The 25,825-nt window shown below is 28.4% G+C and overlaps 3 protein-coding genes across 4 annotated transcripts in view; 1 reads left to right on the forward strand and 2 right to left on the reverse strand.

Moving 5' to 3' along the window:
- The window catches only part of Larp7 (La related protein 7), a 23,514-nt gene extending 9,732 nt beyond the window's left edge, over window positions 1–13,782 (reverse strand). The window contains exons 1-8 of one of the 2 annotated variants that reach the window (XM_016048075.4): window positions 13,576–13,782; window positions 13,048–13,126; window positions 12,012–12,112; window positions 9,797–10,042; window positions 7,727–7,793; window positions 6,903–7,123; window positions 6,387–6,490; window positions 4,496–4,700 (exon numbers count right to left, since the gene is read on the reverse strand). In XM_016048075.4, coding sequence (XP_015903561.1) covers window positions 4,496–4,700; window positions 6,387–6,490; window positions 6,903–7,123; window positions 7,727–7,793; window positions 9,797–10,042; window positions 12,012–12,112; window positions 13,048–13,126; window positions 13,576–13,665 — 1,113 coding nt within the window. In that variant the 5' untranslated portion in view covers window positions 13,666–13,782. Of the gene's footprint in view, window positions 1–4,495; window positions 4,701–6,386; window positions 6,491–6,902; window positions 7,127–7,726; window positions 7,794–9,796; window positions 10,043–12,011; window positions 12,113–13,047; window positions 13,127–13,575 lie in introns of both variants that reach the window. The other variant, XM_016048074.4, reaches the window with a different exon arrangement.
- Window positions 13,783–14,093: 311 nt separating this feature from the next.
- Window positions 14,094–23,980, forward strand: LOC107436379 (transforming growth factor beta regulator 1). The gene is made up of 7 exons (XM_016048077.4): window positions 14,094–14,355; window positions 15,355–15,425; window positions 17,167–17,345; window positions 18,737–18,876; window positions 20,897–21,043; window positions 22,242–22,339; window positions 23,622–23,980. The coding sequence occupies exons 1-7, from the start codon at window positions 14,134–14,136 to the stop codon at window positions 23,860–23,862; spliced, it is 1,098 nt and encodes a 365-aa protein (XP_015903563.1). The 5' UTR covers window positions 14,094–14,133; the 3' UTR covers window positions 23,863–23,980.
- A 688-nt stretch (window positions 23,981–24,668) lies between these two features.
- LOC107436373 (transmembrane protease serine 9) overlaps window positions 24,669–25,825 on the reverse strand; it is a 44,543-nt gene continuing 43,386 nt past the window's right edge. The window contains exon 17 of the mRNA XM_016048069.5: window positions 24,669–25,012. Coding sequence (XP_015903555.2) covers window positions 24,836–25,012 — 177 coding nt within the window. The 3' untranslated portion in view covers window positions 24,669–24,835. The remainder of the gene's footprint in view (window positions 25,013–25,825) is intronic.

Here is a 25,825-nt window from a genome sequence, read left to right on the forward strand (position 1 = left end):
TGCCCGTTGTATTTAAGTTAAAGTCTGCAGGATGAATTGTCTGGAGGTTGATTTTTGTATCTATTTTTTTATTGCTTATAATTAAATCGTCTATCAGAATTGTGTGAAAGGAATCTTTTAACAAGTTAATTCTAATTGCTTCTTGCTGCAATGTTAGATGAAGAGGGGGTAGACCCAGGATAACTTGTAGTGCTTTTGTTGGAGTTGTCCTATATGCGCCTGTTATATTTAGTAGGAACTTCCTTTGTACTGAGTCAATCTTGTCTTTTAAGTATTGCTGTGGTTCTGAGCACCAAATTGATGCACCGTGTGCTAACATTCTGACTATACATGCCTTATATAAAATTAGCCTATGCTCTCTTTTAATTCCCCAAGATCTTCCTGCTATTCTTTGGATTGCTTGAAGTTTTGCAGATGCTTTATTTCCTTGTGTTGTTATATGTTCTGACCAGTTAATCTGTTCATCAATTATAAGACCTAAAAGATTTACTGAAGTGGATCTTTTTATTTTCGTGTTGTTTAGCTTTATTACAGGGCCGTTTACTAGTTTGCTCTTAATCAAAATGTATGTAGTTTTCTCTTTTGAGATTTCAAGACCATGCATAGTGGCCCAGCTGTTTAAGATATTTAATGTATTTGTCACTATGATGCCAAGATCTGATTCTGTCTTAGCTGTTATGACGAAGCTGAAGTCATCTGCAAAAGCGAATTGTTGGACGTCTGCTTCTGTGGGGTGTTTTAGGTTTTGCGTAGCCTCCGTCCAGTTGAATTGTAACGGTTCATCAGCAAAGATAATCCAAGAGGTAGGACCACTGCACGAGCCCTGAGGAGTTCCTATGGTTTGTGATATTGAAGCTATACCTTCATCTGTATGAAGCATAATTCGTCTATCTGTTAATAAGCTTTTAAAAATGTTAAAGATGTTACTTGGACAATTTTTATTATTAAGGCTATTAAGTATATCATTATGCCTTAGATGGTCAAAGGCTCCTTTAATGTCTACTGAGAGTAGCAGCATATGTTTTTCTTTATTTTTATGTTTCTTTATGTATCTAAAAAGTTGTATTAGAAGATCATCCACTGATTTACCTTTTCTGAAACCAAATTGTCTGTCACTTAGTAGGCTGTTTGTCTCTAGGTGAAACATCAACCTTGATGTCACTAATTTTTCTATTAATTTCCCAATTGTAGGGAGAAGTGTAATAGGTCTATAGTTCAATATGTTGTGTTTGTCTTTTCCTTTTTTAAGGAAAAGAATCAGATTTCCTACTTTAAGAGCTTTTGGAAAATAACCTATACGCAGACACGAGTTGGCTAAGCACAGGAAAAGTTCTTCGTCTGTTTGGTGAACTACTGTTAGAATTTCATTGTCTATTCCATCCACTCCGGGAGCTTTCTTTTTCGGTAGAGTTGCTATAGCTCTATTTAGTTCTTCTTGTGTGAACATTTTGTCTTTGTTTGAGTTATTGCTGTGTATCGTATTAATTTTTTGTTCAGTTGTTTTATAAATTTTTTGTAGGATATTTAGAGCATTGTTTTTGGATGATGCAATGTCATCTTGCTCAACTAAATTAGTTGGATACTCTCCATTTTTAAAAGTTACTTTGTATGCCTTATCAAATGGTTTGGTCATGTTTGTGCAAAAAGTTCTCCACGAGTTAATTTTGTTTTTCTTAATTTCCTTGAAATATACTGCTTTCTTTTTATTATATAGTTTAGTAATATTTTGTTTATCTTCTGTTTCTTGCGTTCTTTGTAATCTTTTTCTAATTGCTCTTAATTCTTTTTTCTTTATTTGTAAGCTTTGAGTCCACCATGATAATTTGGGTTCAAACGTATGGCTTTTTGTTTTAAGTGATTTATTGCAGGCAACAATGATTGTGTTGATTAGGTTATCCGTTGCAGTATCAAGAGTATCTTTATTTTGTGATGAACATATGCAGTGTTTTATTGTGGGGAGAAGTGGTCTTAAATGTTTTTTAAATTTAGTAAAACCTCCATAATTGGTTTTATAACGCTTTAAGGTAATATATTCTGTTGAATTATCGATTATTAGGTTAATCCAGCGATGATCACTTAAAGTTTCATTTTCAAGTACAGTTCTGTTTGAAATGTTCGCAAGATGTATTGAAGAGGTGATCATTAAATCAGGCCATCCTATGTAGGTTCCGTTTTCAAAAGTTGGAGGATCGTCAGGCTTATTGAGTAAAAAGAGATTTCTTGCTGTGATAAAATCTTGCACTTTGTTCCCTCTACCATTGTTATGTGAGTAGCCCCAATTTTTATTGTGACTATTTAGATCCGCTATTATGTAAAATTGAATATTTTTTATTTTGTTTATTTGCTGTTCTAATTCTTTGAGTGTTATCATGATATCTTCTGTAGGTGAGGAGTATGCTGAAATTAATACAATTATTTCTTGATTAATTCTAGTTTTTATGGAAACGGTGTTATTCGTTGTCATAATTAATGTTGGGTTATCTGGACCTCCTGTGTGTATAATTCCAGATTTCATGTTGTTCGACCATTTTTTCCAGTTTGCTGGTATTCCTGTAATGGTATTGTTCTGGATGTGAGGTTCTTGTGTGATTATGAAGTTTGGCTTGAAGCATTTATATGCTATATTAAGTAGACTTGTTGGTGGCCTGGATTTTCTAAGGTTTGCTTGTAGGATGACTGTTGAGTGCTGCTGTATTGCATGTTGATTAATAGTGTTTCTTGATATTTTATCAATTATTGGAATATTATAATTTGTGATTTGTTGATTCATCAGAAAGAGTTGCAAATGAGTAAAAAAGGTTCTAATTTCTTCTTCTTCTTCTTTGTTTTATTTAATATAGTTGATTAAACTTATTCTGTAGGTTAGGTTCTTGTGTTGTAACTGGAGAAATATTGAGTCTCTTAATTTCCTCATTTAGTGCCCATTTATAAGATGGACAGCTTACGTCAGAGGCACAGTGATTAGGTAAATAGTTAGTATTATATCTGTGATTATTAAAATCACAGTTTATACAGAAATCTTCGTTGGCATCGCAATTTTCGGTATTATGGTTATTTCCGCAGTTGGCACATGTTGTATCTTGTTCACAGTTGTGTTGGTGATGACCCAATGCTTGGCAATTATGGCATCTTAGTATGATTGCTCGTCTATTGATTACGACCCGTCGGATGCCCATGTATGTGTATTTTTTCTTTAGCAGATTTAAAGCTTGTTTTGCATGGAGTTTAATATTAACGTCGACTAAGTTGTTGTTGTACTTTTGGGATTTTCTCTTAAGAACTTCAATATCTTCTTCATCTAAATTCATACCTGCAATATCATTTAAATGTTCTTTAATTTTTTCATTATTAAAATATGCAGGGACACCTAGCAAAATCAAATGCCATTTTCTTTGTCTTGCTTCTTTATGTTTTATATTCAAATCTGTTAATGTTTTCTCCGCATTTTGCTTATCATTGTTGTTCTTGTAGTGAATCTTTATTACTTTTTTGTTTTTGAAAATCTTTTTAGGACAAACTGTGGGCTCTTTATCTTCAATTCTTTGCATGACTTCATCTAATTCACTATTTTCTTCATTTAATATTATTAATGGGAGTGGTGGCTTGGATTAGTTACCATTTTTATTAACAATAAGGTTTCAAAATATTCAGAAAACTTCTTTTAATTTCTGACCTGACCTTCATCATCGTCATCAATGGCCCAACAGTCCAGGGTGAGCCTTGACCTTCTCAAGGTTTTTTTCTAGATAATCTATCCATCCCAAATTTCGGCCTTCCTCTTTTTCATGTGCCAGCTAGTCTGGCATTGAAAACTCTTTTTGTGTTACGGTCTTCGTCCATAATAGCAAAAATTATATGTAACAATTCAGCTGATTTGGTTTTACAAAGGTTTACTTAGGGGTAAAATACAAAAATAAGAAAATTGTACCTTAGATTTTAATAGAAAGTTAAATATTTTCTAACAACTTACACACAACATTATCAAAAATACTTAATTATTATTGCTTTTCGTAACATTACATGAATTTGTACAATATAATTTAATTGTACATTAAATCATTGGAGATTCTAAACATTTAGCTGACTCCAATACACACAGCCAATTATACAGAAACTAAAAATCTTGATATTTTGACACAACGGTTCATTGTTACATTATTTGATGTATCCCGTTCAAATTGCTTTTATGCTGATTCTAGAAAGATTTTTTTTATTGACATATTGATAACCAGCCACTGTACTGTTTCAGGGCAAATGTCCTGACAAGAGAAACACTGACCTAATTAAGTGAATAAGAACATGCTCACTAATATAATTTAAGTTTAAAAAATGTTGCTCTCACATGATATTTTAATCACTGTTGATAATTAGTTCAGTTGACTACTAAGCTTGCCAACCACTGGCATAGAATATAACATATTTCCATAAGATCATTTACAGTTTAAAAACTATTAAAATTTTAAACATGACAGTAATTTATAATTTTTATACCTACTTTCATTTCAGTTGAATTTTCAATGGGATTTGCTAATAAGATTTTTAGTATAACTCCTGGTTGGAATTTTAACTCTTTTTTGGGTATAGGTTCAGTTTCTTGTTCTCTCATCTCTTGGCATTCTAAAAGAATTTGCTTTTTTAGATAAGACATTGTTGTTCTTTGCAAATCTAAATATTTGTTACGGTATGCTTTCCATTCAGACCTAAAAATATAAAATGTCACGTATCAACAAATTAACCCAAAAAATATCAGGCCTCATGAAGGGCTGAAGGAAAATCGGGACACTTTTCAAAATATTTAGAAAAAAACCTGAGCATTTTTTGTAATAGTACACCATAACCAGATTACATTTAAAAAGGTCAAATAACAAACTGAAAAGAAGTATGATTTGCTATACTTAAGTATAATAAAGACAAGCTCTATGGCCAAAATAAAATAATAAAGTCTATTTTTTATTTCAGTAATACTTTGTTTAGAACAAAAAGTCTTAACTGTTCCCAACATAATTTTATTAATGATTATTAAATAACTCATAACAGTCTCAGAAAAATACATAACAAATATTTACATAATTATTGCAATAAAAAAACAGTATCAATTAAAATATTTGAGGTTTTTATTAGCATTATAATTTAAAATGAATAGAATTCAAATTTAAAAAGTACAAATTTTTTATTAAGTATTTGCATTTGTAAAAAATTGGCTCTGAAGAACTAAAGTCAGGAATATCAAGCAAAAAGCTTAATATCATGACAAAATACTTTTTATCAGGCAACTCAAGACAACCTTAATCCTGTAATTCAAATATGAAGTTTTTTTTTTATTATTACATATTCTTATTCAAATAAACTTCTAAATATTAGACATTAAAATACAAACAAGTTACTCATCATCCCAAATTTATTACTGTTGTACTGTTATAGACATTATATATTACTTAGTAATGTAATATTTTCTTTTTCATAAAATTTATTTTTCATATTTAATTAGTCATCATTAATTAATTTTTACTCAATTTCATCAAGAGCAAATGTGATCATTACTAACTTTTCATTTCTCAAAAAATGTCCCAAATAACTTTTTTTATTCAGCTGAATCACATAATAATTTATTATTCAAGGTTATTAAACTATGTATCAAAATCTATTTTAAAACTTACTTTCTTTAAGCTGCTTTATTTCAGCCAAAATGTTTCGGTTACTGGGATATATTAATTCTAACGGTCTGTTTCAGTGATTAATTTTTATCATTTAATGCCAAAAACGCAAGGTTGGTTTCTTTTTGGCAATATTATTTCTCTATTAATTACTTGAGATTTAAAAATTGCGGCTTGAGGACTTGGAATTCTGGCAAATCCCATAGCTCTTCAGTCTGACCGGCATAAAATATTTCTTAATTTAGAAAAGTAATGTTCATTTTAAAACAAAAAGAAGAAAGGACTGCCTGATGATCAGATTGTATAATATTTTTTGAATTTATAAGTGTGGCGATGATTGTGATTTTTATATATGTTGACTAATAAAGAAGATAACTTATTGTCTGCAATGATTACTTGAAACTGCACTGCATTTCAAAATCTGCTATAAGAGGTAAGAGTATTTTTCCTAAAGAATACAATTTGTTCAACAATGATATTTAATTCAATCAAAACATAGATGTGGAAACTAAAAGTTTTTTTTTTTAATCTTCTCTAAGTATGTCTCAAATAATTCCCATTTAAATTAGAGATTTTAAAATTATTTTTAATAGTTCAGGAAATTTTCACATACATAAAAGGAGTAAATTTCTTCCAACTCCTATCTTGGAAGAAAAAAAAAACATAAACATTTGCATAGTAAGGAGGCTGGTATTAAACCACAGTTAAAATAATTTATAAAATATAAATTACTTAGACATCACTCGTAAGGTAGGTCGTTCATGACGATTATGATTTTTTTTAGAATGGGATCTCTTTTTCTTTGATTTACTGGATGGCTCTTCAACAGTAGACTCCTGAAAAAAAAACAATATTACAAAATTTAAAACAATTTGAAAAAAGATTACAGCACTCAAGAAGATTTTTTCATATCTTTCTAAGTATGAGCCTAATATTATGTGAAAAAAACTGTAATTTTTAAAACATAGATATCCCACAAAAGAAAAACACTGATTGTATGTTTGCTTATGTTACACTACAGGTAAGACAAACTGCTTATAATTGCGCAAATTGCATTTACATGCGATCGCATATGTGAATTGCATGCAGTGATAATGTCTCAAAAGAGTTTTTTTTTTTCTATTACAAAAAGAAATGACTAACTATAAATGAATAATGATGAAAAACAATTTACAAGTTGTATGCTTAAAAATTTGTTCCACAGATCAAAATTAACAAATGCTTTTGAAACTAACAAATTATCCTTACTTGTGCAGAAATGTTATTTTCTTGTAATTTAGAAGAGTCTTGGCTTGAATTATCTTCGTTAATTTTTTCATCTCCTGCTTGTTTGTTTTTAATGTCACTTTCAAGAGTTTTTAAATTTTCTTCATCTATCTTTGGTTTCTTTAATGTTACACCACTGTCCTCATTATCTTCAAGTTTCCGTTTGTTTGTAACTTCAGCTGTGGGCTTAACTTCTTCAGAGACTTCTTATGAATAAAATTAACAAATTAAAACAAAATGAAAATATTCAGACAATTCAAAACACAAATAAAACAATAAAGTAATATAAACAACATAGATAGAAAAAAAAACCACCGAAAGTTAATTTAATTGATGAAACATTTAACTTCATAAATTTGAATCATAAATTTGATTCCCTAATAAGCAACATTAAGTAACTAAAATTACTGGCTCCTGACCTAAATCTTTATCAATCTTTAAATTTAAAATTTTAAGTGATTAGTCTTAAACATTTTCAAAATTGGTTCAATAGAAAATTTTGTGGCAGCTTGGTAAATTTAAACTTAAAAGCTAATGTAACAATAAATCAAAAAGTGATAAAAAAGATTAAAAAATAAATAAAAATACAGAAAAAGTGAAATTCTAAGAACAATTTCATGTCTGAACTAAAAAGCTGTTAAATGCTGGAGTATAAACTGTGTCAATACATTTCAAGTTATTCAAAATAGTTTTTCCTTGGTACAAAAGTAAAAAAAAAAAAAAAGATTTTTAACATGTTAGTTTACATAATCTTTTTTTCTTTAAATTTTTAAACAATAAGTAAATAAGTTCCTTATCAAACATACTTTCTTTTAAATCAGAGCTCTCTTTTTTGCTAGAACCATTCTCCAAATCTGTTGAGTTCTTGTAAAACTAAAATAATACATATTTAAAATTAAAAAAAGGAACAATACAATGTGTAACTACAGTAGAACCCCGATTATCCGATGCCTGATCATGTGAAAAGCATTAACCTTCTCAACGTTCGTTCCGACTTTTGCCGAACTATCAGGTGGAGATTTTTCTGAATCCAAAAATCTGTTTCTCCAGGTTACTCAAAGGGGAAAACAGTACTTAGTAGAAAAAGTTTAGTACAATTTTACCCAGGGGCTCAATGCTTGGAGGGTTAAAAACATTTGATGGACATTTTATCATACCACAGATCTATGGTTCTATTCTTGGACTGGGCAAGGTTGTCTCAGCTTTTCACTCCTTCATTAGATCAGTAAAATGAGTACCAATCATGCTTGGGGACTAAACACTAAGGATTCCACATTTGGCAGACCACCCAACCGGAACATTTTTTCCTGCCCCAAATCTGAAGGTCGAGAAAACTATAATGGGCATGGTATGTCATAGCACTCCATGGGCTGTTGTGCCAGTGAGTTTGGTTCAGAAGAAACAGTTAAAAAAAGTAACAGATGCACTTTTCAATTTAGCTAAAACCTGGAGTAGTTTTAAAAAACTTTGCAAAGAATTTAAAAAAAAAACTATAAAATAAATCCTAAAAGGGAAAAGGTGCATGAAAAAATGATTTTTTTTAAAATTTTTTTAATCCTACACCCTGTTTGGGTCATATGCTGGGCAATATAAATACAAAGTATCAAAGGAGAAGTATCTCCACTGTCAACATCTTTTTATTTGAGGGAAATTAAGAGAGGCTGTCCATTCATAGATCCATCCACACTGAGAAGTCTTGAGACAAAAGTTGTTACACAGATTATATTGAGATGCTGCTGGAGATAATAATGGTTGGTCAACATACTTTTTTGGGGTACCAAATTCAGTATAGTGGGGTTTCCTAATATCCTTAGATATGGTCTTGATCAATGATTTATAGTTTCTAAAAGGGAAGCGGAAATGATGTGGTAAAAACAAGGCCTACTTTGCTAGTGCATTTGTCTCCTCATTGCCAAAGACCACAACAGGAAACTATAATGCGCCAATTTTTTTTTTAAATTGACATACGAAATCCCAGCCGAGAAAATAATGATGATTTCTTAAAGATGATTTCTTAGATAGGTTAAGTTACTATATAAGGGATGGGTATCTGTAGTGTTTCTTGAAAATGAAATAACACCTGAATCTAATAATTCCAACAATGATGAATATAATGTGTTAGAAGAATTATAACTCAAGTAAATCAAAAGATATGTTTACTAAATGTGTTAAACGGTTTAAAAAATGTGAAGAAGCCGATGTTTCCTATATTTTGTTGTGACACCAAACTCAAAATCTGGTTGATAGAAAATGACAATTACACAGAAAGCAAAAATGATAATTTTTTTTCACAATATTGCATCATTCATTATGATTCAATAAAAAAACACAAGCATTGCTTTTTATTAATTTTAATCACTACTTAATTTCAGTAACTTTACCCTTAGTTTGTTGTTCATAAACCTAAATCAACTTGAAAAAATTTTCCGATTATCTGTATCAGACAATCTTGATTTTGTGATAAATAAAATGTGTTAGTAGGACTATAATTCGGGTAAATCAAAAGACATATTAACTGAATTGGTTAAATGGTTTCAAAACTTTTTGCTTGAAAATGACAAAAAGAAAACAAAAATATAGAATTTTTTTCATGATATTGTATTATTAATTATGATTAAAAAAATACAACACACGCATTGCTTTTTAATCAAACTTTAATCACTACTTAATTTTACCCATAGTTTGATGTTTATAGACATAAAAGAGCGACTTCAAAAAATTCTCCGATGATCAGTATCTGAAAATTTCAATTTTTTGACATACTCCTAGTTATAAAGGTTTCAGATAATCGAGGTTCTACTATATTGTTCGTGACAGTCAATAAATAAATCAAAATAAGGTGAAAATTTTATTTTACACTATACAGAACACTTTACCTGACAAGCTTTCTTAACACTTTCTGGGTTGCTAAACTCTATAAATGCAAAACCTTTTATTTTGTGAGAAACATTAAAGCGAGGAATATTTATATACTCCACTGTACCAAAATGATCAAAGACATTTTTGATCCACTTGAGATCTGCGTAATGTGGTAATCCCTCTACATAGAGAGTGCAGGCATCAAAATCCTTGGACATTTGAATTGATGTCCTGCGTCTCACTCTGGATTTATTTTCATTCAACTAAAATGGAAAATTATGGATCACTTTTAAAAATAATATAACAGTGGACATAAAAACAAATAATTCATGAAAAGGTTTTCTCTCACTCATTCGCAAATAAATATGAAGTATTCTTATTCATCAAAATAAGGTGATAATAACCCGAAAATAAACTATTCAATACATTACTTTATTTCCAGTATAATAAGAGAAAGTCAAGGTAATCAACCACAAAATATAAACATGTAACACACGGTTTGTTTGTAAAGCGGCCAGGGCCGTACTTAGGAAGTGGCAACTGCTCAGGTTCGACAAAAATTCAGGACTGATTAATAGTTATATTACAAGTTTTCTACACATTTGCTAAATCTTGAATATATTTTTACTACTTTTTGGCCCCAAATGAGTTATTCTAAATTACATTTCCAAATGTGTCTAATTGTATTTCAGTTAACGTTCCTTTATACCAGGAGTGTAATTTTGAAAAATGACGATATGAAACTTTTCGTCAACTTTCATGCCATAGAAACTAATTGTATTAAAAATTTCAACTACTGACAATTTGTAAGCGTGTGTGTGTGAAGGGAAATCCCTAAGAGCTGCTACGGAAAATATGAAGAAAAATAAAAAGCAGGAAAGATTGAATAATGGATTTATCGAAAAAATATTATTTATACAATGTTGTATTATCTAATGTATTATACTTATGGCTGTCATAATAAACCCTATTAAATTTCATTGATAATAAATGTTTTATTCACATAATTAAGCAATAAATAAATTCAGAAATGAAATATCTTTTTTTTTCATTCAAGAGCTCAAATGTAGATAAAAATGTAACTTTTAATTTATAATTTTTCATTATTCATTTCATATTTTAACGTGCTCAATGTGGTAAATAAAATAATTTGATGTTTTATTATCATTAAATAGTTTTCAGTTATACCCATTAAATTTTATACACATTTTTTTCAATAGAAGTAATTTTAAATATATCAAATATATAGTTAGGGTATTTACTTGCTAATAAAAAGTGACAAATTGTTCTGTAAAGAAAAACTTTTCTTTTTTTAAATGTACTGTTCTTAATTCTCGTTTCATTTGACAATATGGTTATCTGCCTTTGCAATACATTAATGCTTTTAGTTTGATAAAAAAAAAATATATTAACTGATTTAATTTATTCAGTAATTAAGTTGCAATAATTAAATAATAATATTACTAAACTATTTATTAACAAAAAACAATGTTTAATATCCACTGTAGAGTCTCAATAAATCGAGGTGGATGGGACCAAGGCTTCCTCAAACTTTAATTTAAAAAATATTTTAATAAATATAAACAAAGTCGTTTTTAAATTTCAGTATTTAATTGAGAAATATATTATATTTAAAGAAAATGTATTTACATTAGATGTTCGGGGTACATTTATTGCATTATACCAAGTTACAATATTCATTATTATTACTGCATCAGGTTCATTATATACTTTAAATTAATTGTCTAATGTTTTTCGTTTAAACACACTGTTCAGATGTTTCAGTACACAAATATGTTCAGTACACACCCATACACAAATTTGTTTTTCAATATCCAGCCATAGTAATTGTTTAATCGTCAAAAAAAACAAATCATAGTAATCAATCCACTTGTTGTGTGTGTTGGTCACTGTTTAGAGGCAAGACTGATTTTTTTTCGCTAGCTCAGATTTAAAGATAACTCGAACAATCAAGACTCTATTGTTCATAGTTAAACAAAACAGGACTTTTATTAACCATGAATAAATGTCTCAATGTTTCGCCCAGGGCTGCTAAAACCCTTAACACACCCCTGAAAGCAGCTCTATCACATCATGAGGTGTATGTCACCCATAGCGCTTCTTGAGTCCTAGAGTGTGTTCTGGCAGCATTGAGTCTGTCATGACAAAAAATTATAATTTAACAAAAAAGCAAAAAGATAAATTAAGGAAACTTTTATTTGGTTAACTTACTTCCAGAATGGAGGATTTTGACAAAGATGCAGCTAAAACATGCATATCTTCTGACAAAGCCTTTATTTTATTGAAGGATTTAAATACTTCTAAATCAACATCTGAAAGTTGAAACAATAGAAATTATTTATCTAGCTGACAATCTAACAATTAACCACCATAAAACGCTAAATTCAGTAAGTAAGTTAAATTCAGTAGGAATTTTAGTAAATTTTCATAATATTTATTTGGCAGTGCATATAGTGCATTTCCAGCACTGAAATTTAACTTTTTTTTTATAAAAGAAAATCATTTGCATTTGTAATGTCAATTCTCTTGGAAATGATTTTTAATAAAAATTTTACTTTTTAATAATAAAACTTTTTGTTACCAATATTATAAAATATTGTTTGAGCTATTTGATACATAAGTAAGCAAAACAGCCAACAAAACAATAAACATGTAAGAAATCTATACTGAAACAATAGTTGCAAGAGTTGCAGATAAATGAAAAACGTTTGATTTACAATTACTAATCATTTTTCGCATTCATTTCAATATCATTTTCAAATCGTAATATTCTTAATACATTATCATTACGACATGCATTTTTTTCAAGATTCCAGAATTACGCTTACTTTAAAACCAATTTATAGAATGTTAAAATTGCATTGAAAAATTATAATTATTCTAAATTAATTCTATTTAAAATAAGGAATTTTTTTTTTAATTTTAAAATAAAGAACTTAGTATATTTTGGGTGTTAAAAACCCTATGCAAATATTTCGGACCAAAATCCTTTATTGTGATAAATACCTTTTTTTATGAGGGGAAATAGTGCACTTTCCAGTTTCTAGCACCCTGCCCTTTTTAAGGTCTAGAATGAACACTAGATTACCAATCATTTTAGATTTGGTTAATAATTGGTATATGTAAGATATAAGAGCTTCGAAATTTCGACATTTTTCAGTACAAAAACTACAGTTTTTAATAAATGCAAACAATTAGATATAATCTAAATTTAATATTAAAAAAATATAAATAGTAAATAACTTACAGCCATCTTCATCCTGGCTTATAAGATTGTATAAAAATTTGTCTTTTGCCAAATTTGAATCACTAAAATAAAACTCCATCTGAAAAACATAAGTGATATCCAATATTAAAAAAAAAATTATTATAGGCTAATAGACATAAGCTTTATGTCAATGTAACTATTTTTATTATAGGACCTACTGATACTGAAGAGTTAAGTATAAATTATTACTTTTCAAAACTATTGTAGTTTTAAAAAAAGGAAATTTTAAAGAATAAAAATAATTTTAGTTTAATATAGCAAAACTAAATAATTCTGTTAACAATATTTCATTAGAACAGATATTTAAATACCATCAAAACTTTAAATAAAAAAAGGCTATTTTGTAAAAATAAATAAGCGAACAAAAGTTATTTAATGAAATTGTAGAAGACAATCATGCGTTAAATTTTAAAAATAGAAACATATTTTGAAAATTAATTATCACAACGAAAACAAAAATTATGAACTTATTATAATTATTGCAATTTATTAATTATTGTAATTTACTTGAGTTCTTAATTTTACGAATAACTTCTTCTTTTTCCTTCCGCTAAGTTCAGTTACTACTGTTTCACTACTTTCGATTTCCATGATCATAATTTTTAATCTAATAATTTATTAACTTATGAAGTACTCGGAGAAAGAGTTCATGAGGACTTGACAGTTTTCAAAACAAACTACGGAATCATTCTATTGTTTTGATGCCAATCTGAAATATACAAATATTTCAATTGATATTCATTGCAAAAAATTGTGAAGTGAAGTAAAACAAGACTCTTTATTGTTTGGTTGATGATTTTAAAAAATCAATTTTTCTATCAATCGAAATAGTAAACAAAAACAAACAATTGCTTGGGATCGACGCTGATTCTGTAAAGCATAGATTTCTTCTGGGAAAAATTTATTTCATTCCTCAAAATATTATTTTAAATCCAAATATCCCCCATTCTTTTTTTTATCATAATGTTCTAGATTGACATTCTTTATTTAAATCTGATAATCTCTTTTGTCTGGTCCTAAGCACACAAGTTCAACCATAATGTTTCAGTTAATTTTAGTATAATAATGGATCCTGATCTTTTTAATGAATTTGTGTCTACTGGTGATAGTCCTCATTTAGGACGAAATGTCGTTATTCCTTCATCTTCAGAGCAAGAAAGCAACGTTTCACCTTTTTTTAACTCTAATAAGCCTACAATAAATGAAAAGCGAGCAGAACGGATTAATAATGACGTCTATCGAGAAAAGTATAAAAAATTAAAAAAGTCTGTCAAAGCTTTTATCTTTGTAAGTAATTCAGAGTCTCAATTTATATTTATATTACTTAAATAACTATAAATATATCCTAGCATATGACAGTTATAAAAAATTAGAGTAATTTCGTTTAAATAAACCTTCTCTGTGATGATTATAAGAAATCAAATAATCCAACTGTGATTATTTATGGTGCTAATGATTCATGTTAGCTTTTGGGATCATTTTAAAAGAAATTTGTGTCTGTTAACTACCTTTTACAAAATGTTTTACTATAAAAATAAACACTTCACAAACTTGTCTTTTAAATGACAGAGTCAGCCATATCTTTCTATTGTAATTTTTAAACTAGCACTCTTTAAAAGACATGGTTTTGTATATGTATATCATAAAATCAGGACTTTAATTGTGAATAGAATTTTTATAAAAACTGAACTTTCACAAAATGACTGAGTAAACCACTGGTTTTTGTGAAAAATTAAGATCCTATTTTTTTCAAATTCACAGAATCAGTTGCAGATTTTATACAGAATCAGATTTTATTAAATATCTAAGCTTACTCATTTCGGAGAATTTTCTCACTAATTCACTCATTTTCACAAAAATATGAGTAGATTTCTCACAATTTCACTAAAATTCACCTTTTACAAACAATCTTAATTAATTTTTATTTTTGTCAGATTTAGATCTTATCTGTCAGATTTAGAAGCTTTAAGTCATATTCTGATATTAGTCAATGCTTCTGTATGGACAGATTGGTTTTAAATTATCTCGATTGATTATGCAACTTTAAATTACTTATGATGTAAAATGCTTCATAAAGTCACTTATTGTTATATAATTTTCTAGTCTTCTCTTTTTTATGTTAAATTTATGCAACTTCTATAATAATATTTTGTTTTTAAATAAAATTTATTTTTGTTATTCGTTACCCTAAAATACATATTTATATTTTGTTTATAATGATGATTATTATTTAATACATTGATTTGAATTATCTGAATGTTAAATTTTTTTTCTCATTAATATTAGGAAAATGCTGCTCTTTGTGATGAAGTGGCTAAAATGCAAGAAAAATTAGCTGTAGCAAAAGAAGAGCGGAAGTAAATACTTTCGTTATATCATGCCTTTATTGTAATCTATTGCAGTTTTGTAACTTTAAAATGTATGCTATTAAGGTTGAAACTTTATTTATTTATTTTTAAAAAAGTTTTTTTTATGTTTAAGTAATTTTTAATCTATGATTATATGATTCTATCTATGATTATATAATCTATGATAATCTATGATAGTACCACACAAAATTGAAGATCTTGGATTATGAAGCAGTTATAAAAACTAATTGAATTTTAAAATATATATATATATATATATATATGTATAATTACGATTGAAATAATTTTTCTTTATTTAACCTCACATAAACTATGATGCCATAATAAGCATTACTTATTTCCTAGCTTTTAAAATTTCTTAAATTTATTTTTTGAAACATTCTTAATTGAATTTAATTAATATTGCACCAATTATTTAATGTTTATTACATTTTATAAAAAGTTAATATAAATATTTTTTTATTTTTTTAATAATCAATGCCACGGCTAACATTTTATTTAAATGCAAATGTAAACCTCATTAATTCACAGTCGCGACTAAATCGGACATCAAAATATAAATATTCTTTATTTCTCTAACCACAAAAATATTTCAGTTGCAGCATTATACTAATTCTCATGATCCTTTATCTATTTTATAATTTTAAAACTATGGCTATATTCTTTATAATAAGATTTACAAAGATAATAAATAAATTTTGCTTAAATGATTTTATTTATTTTCCTGAGATAAATTTCCCACCTTCGTAACGAATTAAAATGTACCCGATGCGGCAAAAAATATGCTTAATAATAATATGAGGCTACCTCCACTACCCACCAAAAATGTGACTTCTTACCGCCATAATTATTATCCTACTTTCGTATGATAGAGATACAATAATTTATCAAACTGTGTTACAATCCCTGTGACAGAATTTTTTCAGGCTTTCTGCAACATACCTCTCAAATACTAATATCTTTCTGCTGGATACTTTTAAAAATAACAAACATACATGTTACGAATTTAAAGTAACAAAAATTTAAACTTCAAAACAAAAAAATTTGAATCAAATAAAAAAAGTTTTTGAATTGAATATATAATTTTTTTTCCTAATATTATATGTAATATTCCTGCATTTTGTAGGGGGGGGGGAATACACTAATTATTTCCTTTTTTGCATTTTATAAGTCATCATTGCATCAGATTTTTTTAAAAAAAATAATAATTAAAAAAAAACTTGAAATCCGTAGCAGTAACTACCGAAAAAAGAGAAAGACGGCGAAATCACTTTCATCGGACTCTACAAAAAGGGGGTACTAAATGCGTGTTTTCATTTTGAAATTCAGTTGTTGTAGTATATAATATCATATTAAAAATATCGGATTTTAAAAGCTATGTCAAAATCAATAGTAATAACTGTATTAAAAAAACAGAACGAAAATTTACTTATGTAATCTCTCTTATTGCTTATATTATCTATACTTAATATAATTCTAATTGGCTATGCAATGTTCGTGCAGTGGCGAATAGTTAACGTAGGCTCTGATTGCTTCAAACAACATTATGCTGATGTTATACTATTGTTGATTATTGTACTGATGTGGTCATCTTATAAGTTTACACAGATAGATTTGAAAAATTCACTTGTATAAAAAAGTGACAATGTACTGATTATGTTGCTGTTTGTTTTTATGTTCTCTTCAACATATCAGAAATTATGTTACATAATATATTCTTGTCTTTAAGGTTTCTATTGAAAAAATTTCAAAGTTTTCAATCATCAAAAGATGGTTCAGCTCAAACTAATACTTCTATGGGTGTGAATAATGTTACATCAACTTTGGCTAAGAATATGAATGGTGATGCTGCTGATCAACCAAAGAAAAAGAACCCTACTAAAAAACGACCACCACCTAAAAATGCTGGTAATTTCTTAGGGAAATTTGTTATTTTCTTTTACTCTTCACAGGCGTTTCCTTTTAAATTAAATATTAAAGACTATTAAGTGTTTTAAATACTTAGCTCTTTATGGTATATCAATTTTTTTCCTTTATGTTGGTTAAATGTGCAGTTAGTGTTATTTCTAAATTGCTTCTATTAGTTAAAGCATTTAAGAAATATCCACTTTTAAAAGCCTGAAATTTTTTTTCTCCAAATATATAGGTTAGTTATTTCTTGCTTATCATAAATGTTTAAGGTAATTTTGCTTATTATTACCTTAAACTACTTATTAATTTACTATAATTATTCAATATTTTTTATAATTTTTAATCTTTATTTTTACATACATTTTTGGCTACAAAATTTTATATATATTATAAAAGAGGGGAAGAGGCCTTATCAATCGACTTTAAAAAAAGAGTACTAATATCCAGTAGACTGTCTAAATTCTGCATTACATTGAACCAGATGATCTGTTGGTTCTAGAAATTAGCAAATTTTAGATTCTTTATGTGTTTTTATTTTCACTGGGCCTTTTTAATTGATAACAATTTGTTTTTGATTATTAAATATTTTAATCCTTTTTCTAGGTTTCTTTAAATATATCAGATAGTTGAAGAATGAGACTGAATTAGTCTATATGTGTGGACCCTGTCTTGTATCCCAGCCGCAACTATTAAACTAACTTGCCTTTTCTGTGCCCATATAAATGCATTGGGGTCATTTATAAATGTATAGACCTGTACAAACGTGATTTTTATTTGTTAAAAATAAAACAATGGTTTAAAATGCACAAAGTAATATTTCTTTTTTTTTTTAATATAAAAGTAAATTTTTAAGCATTAGAGTCATTTTTTTATAATTAAATTTTATTGACCAGTTTAAATTTTAACCACCAGTTTACCAGTCAGTGTTTTTTTTTTTACTATAAAATTAAATTTTTAACGTTAGAATCTTGTTTTCATGTTTAAATTTTAATCACCAATTTATCAGTCATTGCAGATTTTGGAAGATGGTGGGTTTTAGGTTTGTAAATTTTTGAGAGTCTACTGTAGTTCAAATGCATTGTAAAAATGCTTTTAAATTTCTTTAGAAACTCTATTTTATATGACTGTATGTTTTATCACTTTTACATAACAAACTATATTTAGTTATATGGTGTTACCAGTTTCTTACAATTTCAACATGATTTGCATAAGCACACCATTTCTGAAATCTTTGTTGATAAAATCTTTCATATCCATACTTGGAAGAAAAGTTGTGTCCCTATGTAAATAACATTAGAAAGTGTCTAATAGTTTTGATCTGCAAAAATACTTAAATTATTTACTGTTTGTTTGCATTCAATAATAAATTAATTGCTTATTTTTTGTAGAACAAGGTGCAAAACCTAGACCTAAAAAGAAGAAAGCTGCAGCTGATAAACGGATTATAATGCAAATACCTTTAGATGCTGCTGGGCGTCCTATATTTCCTATTATTTTAGGACCTTTGACAATACACAGTTTGGGAGTAGTAAGTTTGTTTTATCAGCATTGTTTTAAATATTTTATTTTGATTCTTATTTTTAAAAAAAAATTTTATTTATATAAAAATGAAATGCTTTGTTTTTACCTATAATTTAATTTTATTTTTTAGCCAGATTGTGTTGTCATACTGTTGCTCACAGGCAGTGCTTAAATATTTAAAATTTAATTGCTCTATTTTGCTGATTTAAGAAAAGATTATTTGCATGTAATCTATGTAAATTTAGTGATCACTAAGTTATCATTTTATTTATCATAACAGGGAAGTTGTTTTTACCTGATTTTTTTTTAAATAATTTTTTCTGAAAATAAAAACATCCAGCTATTTATTTCAACATGATTGAACAAATATTTAAACATATTATATATAAATGTGTAAAGAGAGTAAAAATTTTGAACAATCTTAACTTCTAAATGTTTAAGATTTTGTATTTAGGGGAAAGTATGGTAATATCAGGTAGCTAAGATTTGACAGCTTGTTAAAGCTGAACTGCTTGACCTAGAAACTGTCAGATTTAATCAAGATATTCATTGTTTAGTTGCATGCAATATAGCATTCCTGAAAAGTCATGAATGTGCTTCTTTTTTTTATAAATAGTTTTTTTTTCTTCTAGAAAATTTCAAGTCACCTGGTCTTACCCCACTAAGGGGTAAAATCGGGTACACATGCTAATTCTATGGAAAATTTAGAAACACTAGAATTTCAGTAAAAAAAATTTTTAAAAAAGCAGGCATTTCTATTTTGTATGACAATTTAAAATAATGCAGATAATTTACTTGTAATATCGTCAATGCCATACTCAAAAATGGGAGAGTGAGTGACATTTTTTTCCTGATGCCCGAGACTGCTGAGATCTTGATAGAAATTTCTTTCATGAAACATAGTGCTGATTACTTTTTTTTAATTGCGAAGAATTTCATTATATCTATATTAAAACTGCGTTTTTATATAAAAGATCTTCAAAAATTCTACAAAATATAAAAATAGAGCCGCGATGGCTCAGGAGATAGAGCGTTTGCCTTCCAATGAGGTGAACCGGGTTTCGATCCCAGCGATGGCTGGTCGATACGATTTCCACATCCGGCTTGCACCAACCACAGTGCTGACGTGAAATATCCTCAGTGGTAGACGGATCATGGGTTAGAACCCCCTTGCCGTGAGGCTAATTGTGGGAGGTTCTTGTGATCTTCCTCCCCATGTAACGCAAATGCAGGTTACTTCCATCAAACAGTCCTCCACAAAGGCAAATTTCTCACAATACTTGATCCAAGAGTTCCCTTGTCTTCTGGATTGGGTTCAAAATTACAAGGCTACATAGTTGAACATTAGTAGTCGTAAACCCAAAAATTGGGTTGGCTGTTCAATGACGAATAGGCTTTTCTTGCTTTGAAAAAGGGACCCACAGTAAGTTTTGTCCTAGGACTCGTAAAAAACTTTTATTCTCCCTTGAATGTAGGATATGGACTCTGCACTGACATACATCTATCTAGTACTTGGTCTAAGGTTATCAAAACAAAGCTGAACATAGCTACTATTTGATGAACTCCTTATTGTTTTTTAGGGTATGACTCTTTAGGAAATGTAAGCTGGACTAAAATATTTATTTTTAACTCTAATGTCCCATAAATAAGGATATCTTCAAAGAAGGAGAACATTATAGAACTCACATAGTAAAAAATAGTAGAATCTACACGAACACCTGAATAAATTAACAACAACATGCCAGTGTGGTAGATCCTTCTTCTTGACTAGTATAATGTAATTCTGAGTTTGTATGCTAAAAAGCTGAATTAATTTCCACATAATCAAGGATTACTCAACTCTCTCCTGAAGTGTAAAAGAAATTAATAAAGAAATTAAGGGTAAAAATATAAAATGGGCAGTCTTTTAAAAATTTTAATTTGCATGCTTAATTACATCAAAATGTATTATTCATGCAGTGTGTGGAATACGTGTAACACAAATTTTTTAGAGTTAGCATTAAATTGTTTCTGCATTTTTTTTACAGATTGTAACTGATAGACCTGGGTATCATTCAGAGCAATGCATCTATCCCATCGGCTTTTGTAGTTCTCGTACTTATGCAAGTTTAAAAAATCCTCTAGTTCAATGTTTATATCAGTGTACTATAACTGATAGTCCATACGGACCTCGAGTATGTATCTTTTTTTTCCTTGAAGAAAAAATTTATTAATAAATTTTAGACTTAGATACAGATAATAATATTCCAATTGTGCTAAAAAAATTTATTGAATATACAAAGCATTGAATTTTTAAAACGTAGTTCTTTAATGATGTTCATTTGCGATTTGAAGGAATACGTATATTTCTTTTGTTTACTTGTGATTCTAATTAATTATAAGTAATTATTCATAAAAAAATTTATATATGAAAGAGATGAAGGAAAAAGAAATAAATTAGAAAAACATAAAATAAAAAGAATTATAAAATATAGAAAATCACTTAAAAATCTTTTAATCTAAAGTGATACCTCTATATTACTGTTTTTTTTTTTTTATTTTGTATAAGTTGTGTGTTTTTCTGATTATGCATATAAGTTATGTATAAAATCAAAAATATTAATACGGATAGACAGAATATTAAAAGTTGAAGTATTTTTATACTATTTTGTACAATTATATACAATATATGCTATTTATACAATTTTGACAAAACTAAAATCAAAATCTAGAATAGAAATAAAAGAAGAAAAAAAATTAAAGGCTACAATTATTTCACATGTTTTGGATCTCACAGTTTAAACTATTTTGCCGCCAAAAATGGAAATAATTAACTGGTTATGTTATTACTAACTATATTTATAAATGTAATTCAGATATATTTTATTAAGTGATTTATATTGAAGTATAATGAAGGGAAGAAACTATTTCTTGTTTATCATACCAATAGTCACCAACTTAGTGATGTACTCTATCACCAACTGTTAATTATTTGAGTGTATTTGCAACAATACTTTACAGTTTGAGCAAAATTTAATTTCAGTGCAGGAATATAAAACATTTGAGATCTCACACTATATTAAAGTTCTTATCATATACATCATGATTCTATATTTTGTCATTTTTTACTTAACTTTCGAAAGAATTACACTGTTTTTATCATCAAGATTAAAAGCCAATATTAATTCATTAGAGTATCAAATTATACTTCTATAAGTAGTACACATTTATGTACCTATTTTAAAAAGTTTTTTATTTATTTATTTTTTTTAACAATTTGTGTTTTAAAATTTCAATTCCTTAAAGTTTATAAAAAAGAAATCATTTCAAATCTTAACTAATACTTTTACAAAATTTTTAAAAAAATATGTATTTTTTTTCTTTTTATTTTAGTTTGAAATAACTCCAGAGGATGATCCGGGTAGATCTCTAATTGGTAGTTCCCCTAATGAAGTTCACAGTGCTCTTTTAAGAACTATAAATGCAGTCTGGTATGTTTAATTTACGTTGATCAATTACTATCAAACTTTAATGTTCTCCATTGAAATTACTCATCCAATATGTTTTCTTTGCTGCAAAATAATCTAAATGCATAGCCTGGTAAATAAATAACTATTATTAAGATACCCTTTTTTAATTTTTTTTTTAGATTACCTAGTGTGACCATATTTTCCAGTGCATTAGTCAAAATTTTTTAACTTTCCTTATTACACTGTAAAATAGGAAGTCTACTTTTACGCTGGTAATAAAATTGGCTGATTGTGAATCACCTATGCATATTAAGTAGCAATTTGAATACAAATATTTTTTGCTTTATTTTTTTTTTTTTCCTGAAAAATTATTTTTGATATTTTATGCACCTATCATTGTTATTTTTTTATTATTTTCATTATTATGTATACGATGAATGCAAACATAAAAAAAAAATTAATTTTATTCAAATGTGTTTGAAAATGTTACTGAATTGTTCTAGATGTGGTATGCACATTAGTTTTCAGGCTTTTACATCATATTCAGAATAATGTTCGTTGACGAACAATCGATTCTTTCATCTGCTTTCTGTTTACCAGATTTACTTTCTCAATTAGCCTCACTTTCAATTATTACTTCCCCACACATTATCACCTTTTTTGGCAATATTTCTCTTTCTTATTAATAACTATACAGGGTGACCAACAAGTTTGTAAAATGTCAAATATCATGAGAAATTCTCATCATATCAGAAATCAAAAACTACATCTATGAAATATTTTCTAAATTATGCTTTTATTGAAACTAAACTTTACCCCCCCCCCCAACCTCACCCCTATAGGAATGGGTCCGCTAGGTATGGTGAGTTTAATGTAATTTTATAAGTTTTCATCAAATTATCAAACATGTATGTTTTCATTTTTTTTAGTGTGATGAATATTTCTCAAGATGTCTCAATTTTAAATAATTTGTTTTCCATTTTAATTTTCTGTTGAACTGAAACTAAAAAATCTTGAAATCAAGTTAGAGGTGCTTTTTTTCTCGTGAATTCAAGTATGCAATAAAATTCGCGATTTTGAGGTTAATGAGGTTCAAATTTGATATCATTTAATGCATTTTTTTACTTTTGAAAATATTTCACTTCTGTATTTAGATTTTAGATCTGAGGCATGTTTCTCATGATATTTTACCGTTCTCATACTTATCGAACCCATATTTATCGGATTGGGAAGTTTTACAACTGGCCAGTTGTAAAACTTCCCAATTTCACCCTATATGTTAAAAGAAGTACTTTTCTTTTAGTGGCAAAGAAGTAGTTTGCAGTGAAGGACAAGGAGCGAAATTTTTTGGACTCTCTCATCCAACGGTTCAAAATTTAATTCAGAGTTGTCCTGGAGCTCGTAAATGTTCTGAGTACCGTTGGGTGCAGTTTGAAGTTGTGAAACCTGCTGAAGGAGAAGAAATACCCCTTCCCAAAGATTATGATCCAACAATAAATTTCGATGTGCTTCTGCATGTCGTAAAAGAAAGTTTACAGGCCTGATTTGCTTCTGTCTGCATGACCTTTTATTTGGGTTTGGTTGCAGTTTAAACTGTACTTACTGTATATAGATAATTGTAAATGAATTTTTAAAGAAAAGAGATAAAATGCTTGTTTTTAATTTGTTATTTGTTCATTTCTTTCACAACAATTAACTTTGGAGCCTTTTATCTTATAACTAACTGCCATTGGTGACTAATCTGGTCACCTTTCTAAACCTATCTTGTGTAACATATAAATTTCACCCTCTCAAGTCCTGTTGGCTGCCTCGTCGCAATTAAACAACATATTAACGAAATTTTTTCATCACCTAGCTGTTGCTCATGTCTTTGCCCGCTGGTAAGTAATTTGATTTCAAATTTAACTGTTTTCAAGAGGTGTCCTTGATTATTATCAAAGTTCTCTATGTATTGAGTTTTAGTAATAATTTAAAATGTATCAGACAGTCATTAAGTCACATAAGCCACTGTAACTATGAGTCACAATACAATGTATTGTTAAAAGTTCTAGAACAAATTGGCTGGTTTTGAAAATTTTCAATTAAACTCACTTCCACTGGAAATAACATTTTGCAGAAACCTACAATGTTTAAGAGTATTATTTGATGGTAACGATACCATCATCTTTAAATAGCACAAAGTCCTCAGGCGTAAAAGATGCCTTTTACCTTTCCCCCTGTGGATTAAATAATCACGTTATTGCACCTCGAGTTAAAATAAATTAGAAAGAAAATCAGATAGCGTAAAAGTTCAGGTATTAAATAAGAAAAAATATTGATAAGATATGACTGCGGCTCCAACATAAGAATCTTCTATATTTGTTTAGAATTACATATCTTTATTTCAGATAACAAATTAGTACCTAAGGCACTCAAAAGCTGCAGAACAACTGCCTCCACTTGCAAATGAGTTTTTCGAAATTGAAAATACATAATTATATTAAAATCCATCCAATTATTCTCATTGAAAATGCATAATTAATATATTAAATCCATCTTAAGATCACTGTTTTCATAAAGCCATTGTGTGTATTTAGAAACTCTCGTATATACACCAGGAAAACCAGGTCTTGCACATCCATATCCAAATGAAACAATGCCAAATTGAAACCATCTTCCATCTGCATATTTTATCAACGGACCACCTGAATCTCCCTGTAAAAAAATTAAATATTACTTTTAATTTGGGATGATAAGTTTTAAATTTATATAAAAAACAATATCCTTAACTATTTTTCCTTTTTAAGGATGAGTTTTTATACGGATTTTAGCGTATCAATAGAAAGCGTCTTTAACCTTTTTATAAAATATTGTAGTGTACCTACCACTACAAAAGTACAATTCCAATACACTAGTATATAACACATGTTAACTCGAATCTATGGTGGGGTACCTTTACATAGATGAAGGTTGACGTTGTCGATATCTACTCGCCCACATTAACAGAAACGCCCACTATGATTTGAACACGCCTACTTCGACGGATTGTCCACATTGAACAGTTGACTTGCTACTTGTGACTGCGACATTTTCTTCCTCACGCTGTTGCTTCTCGGTTTCGACCAACAAGAGGACACAGGAACAACCTTAAACTTAATACAGCTCTCACGATCAGCACTCAAAAAGTACGGTGATCTTAATACAGCCCTCCCGGCTTCTCACAAAACAGCAATGAATCAACTTGTGGTATCTCATTTATCGAATTCTATCACAGATAAAATTCTGGAGGTTACTGTTACAAAAGTACAACTCAAATACACTAATATATAAGACGTGTTAACTCGATTCTATGGTGGGGTTCCTTTACATAGATGAAGGTTGACATTGTCGATATCTACTCGCCCATAATATTTTTTAAAAAGAAATTATAGGTTTTATTACATAAAATAATAAATTTTATAGAATTAAAATGTAAACATTAAATAAATGACTATTAAACAATTTTTAATGCATTAATATATAATTTAT

The sequence above is a fragment of the Parasteatoda tepidariorum genome, chromosome 4, assembly GCF_982258835.1.
Source record: "Parasteatoda tepidariorum strain Cologne lab strain chromosome 4, Ptep-v5.0, whole genome shotgun sequence".
NCBI classification, from domain to species: Eukaryota; Metazoa; Arthropoda; class Arachnida; order Araneae; family Theridiidae; genus Parasteatoda; species Parasteatoda tepidariorum.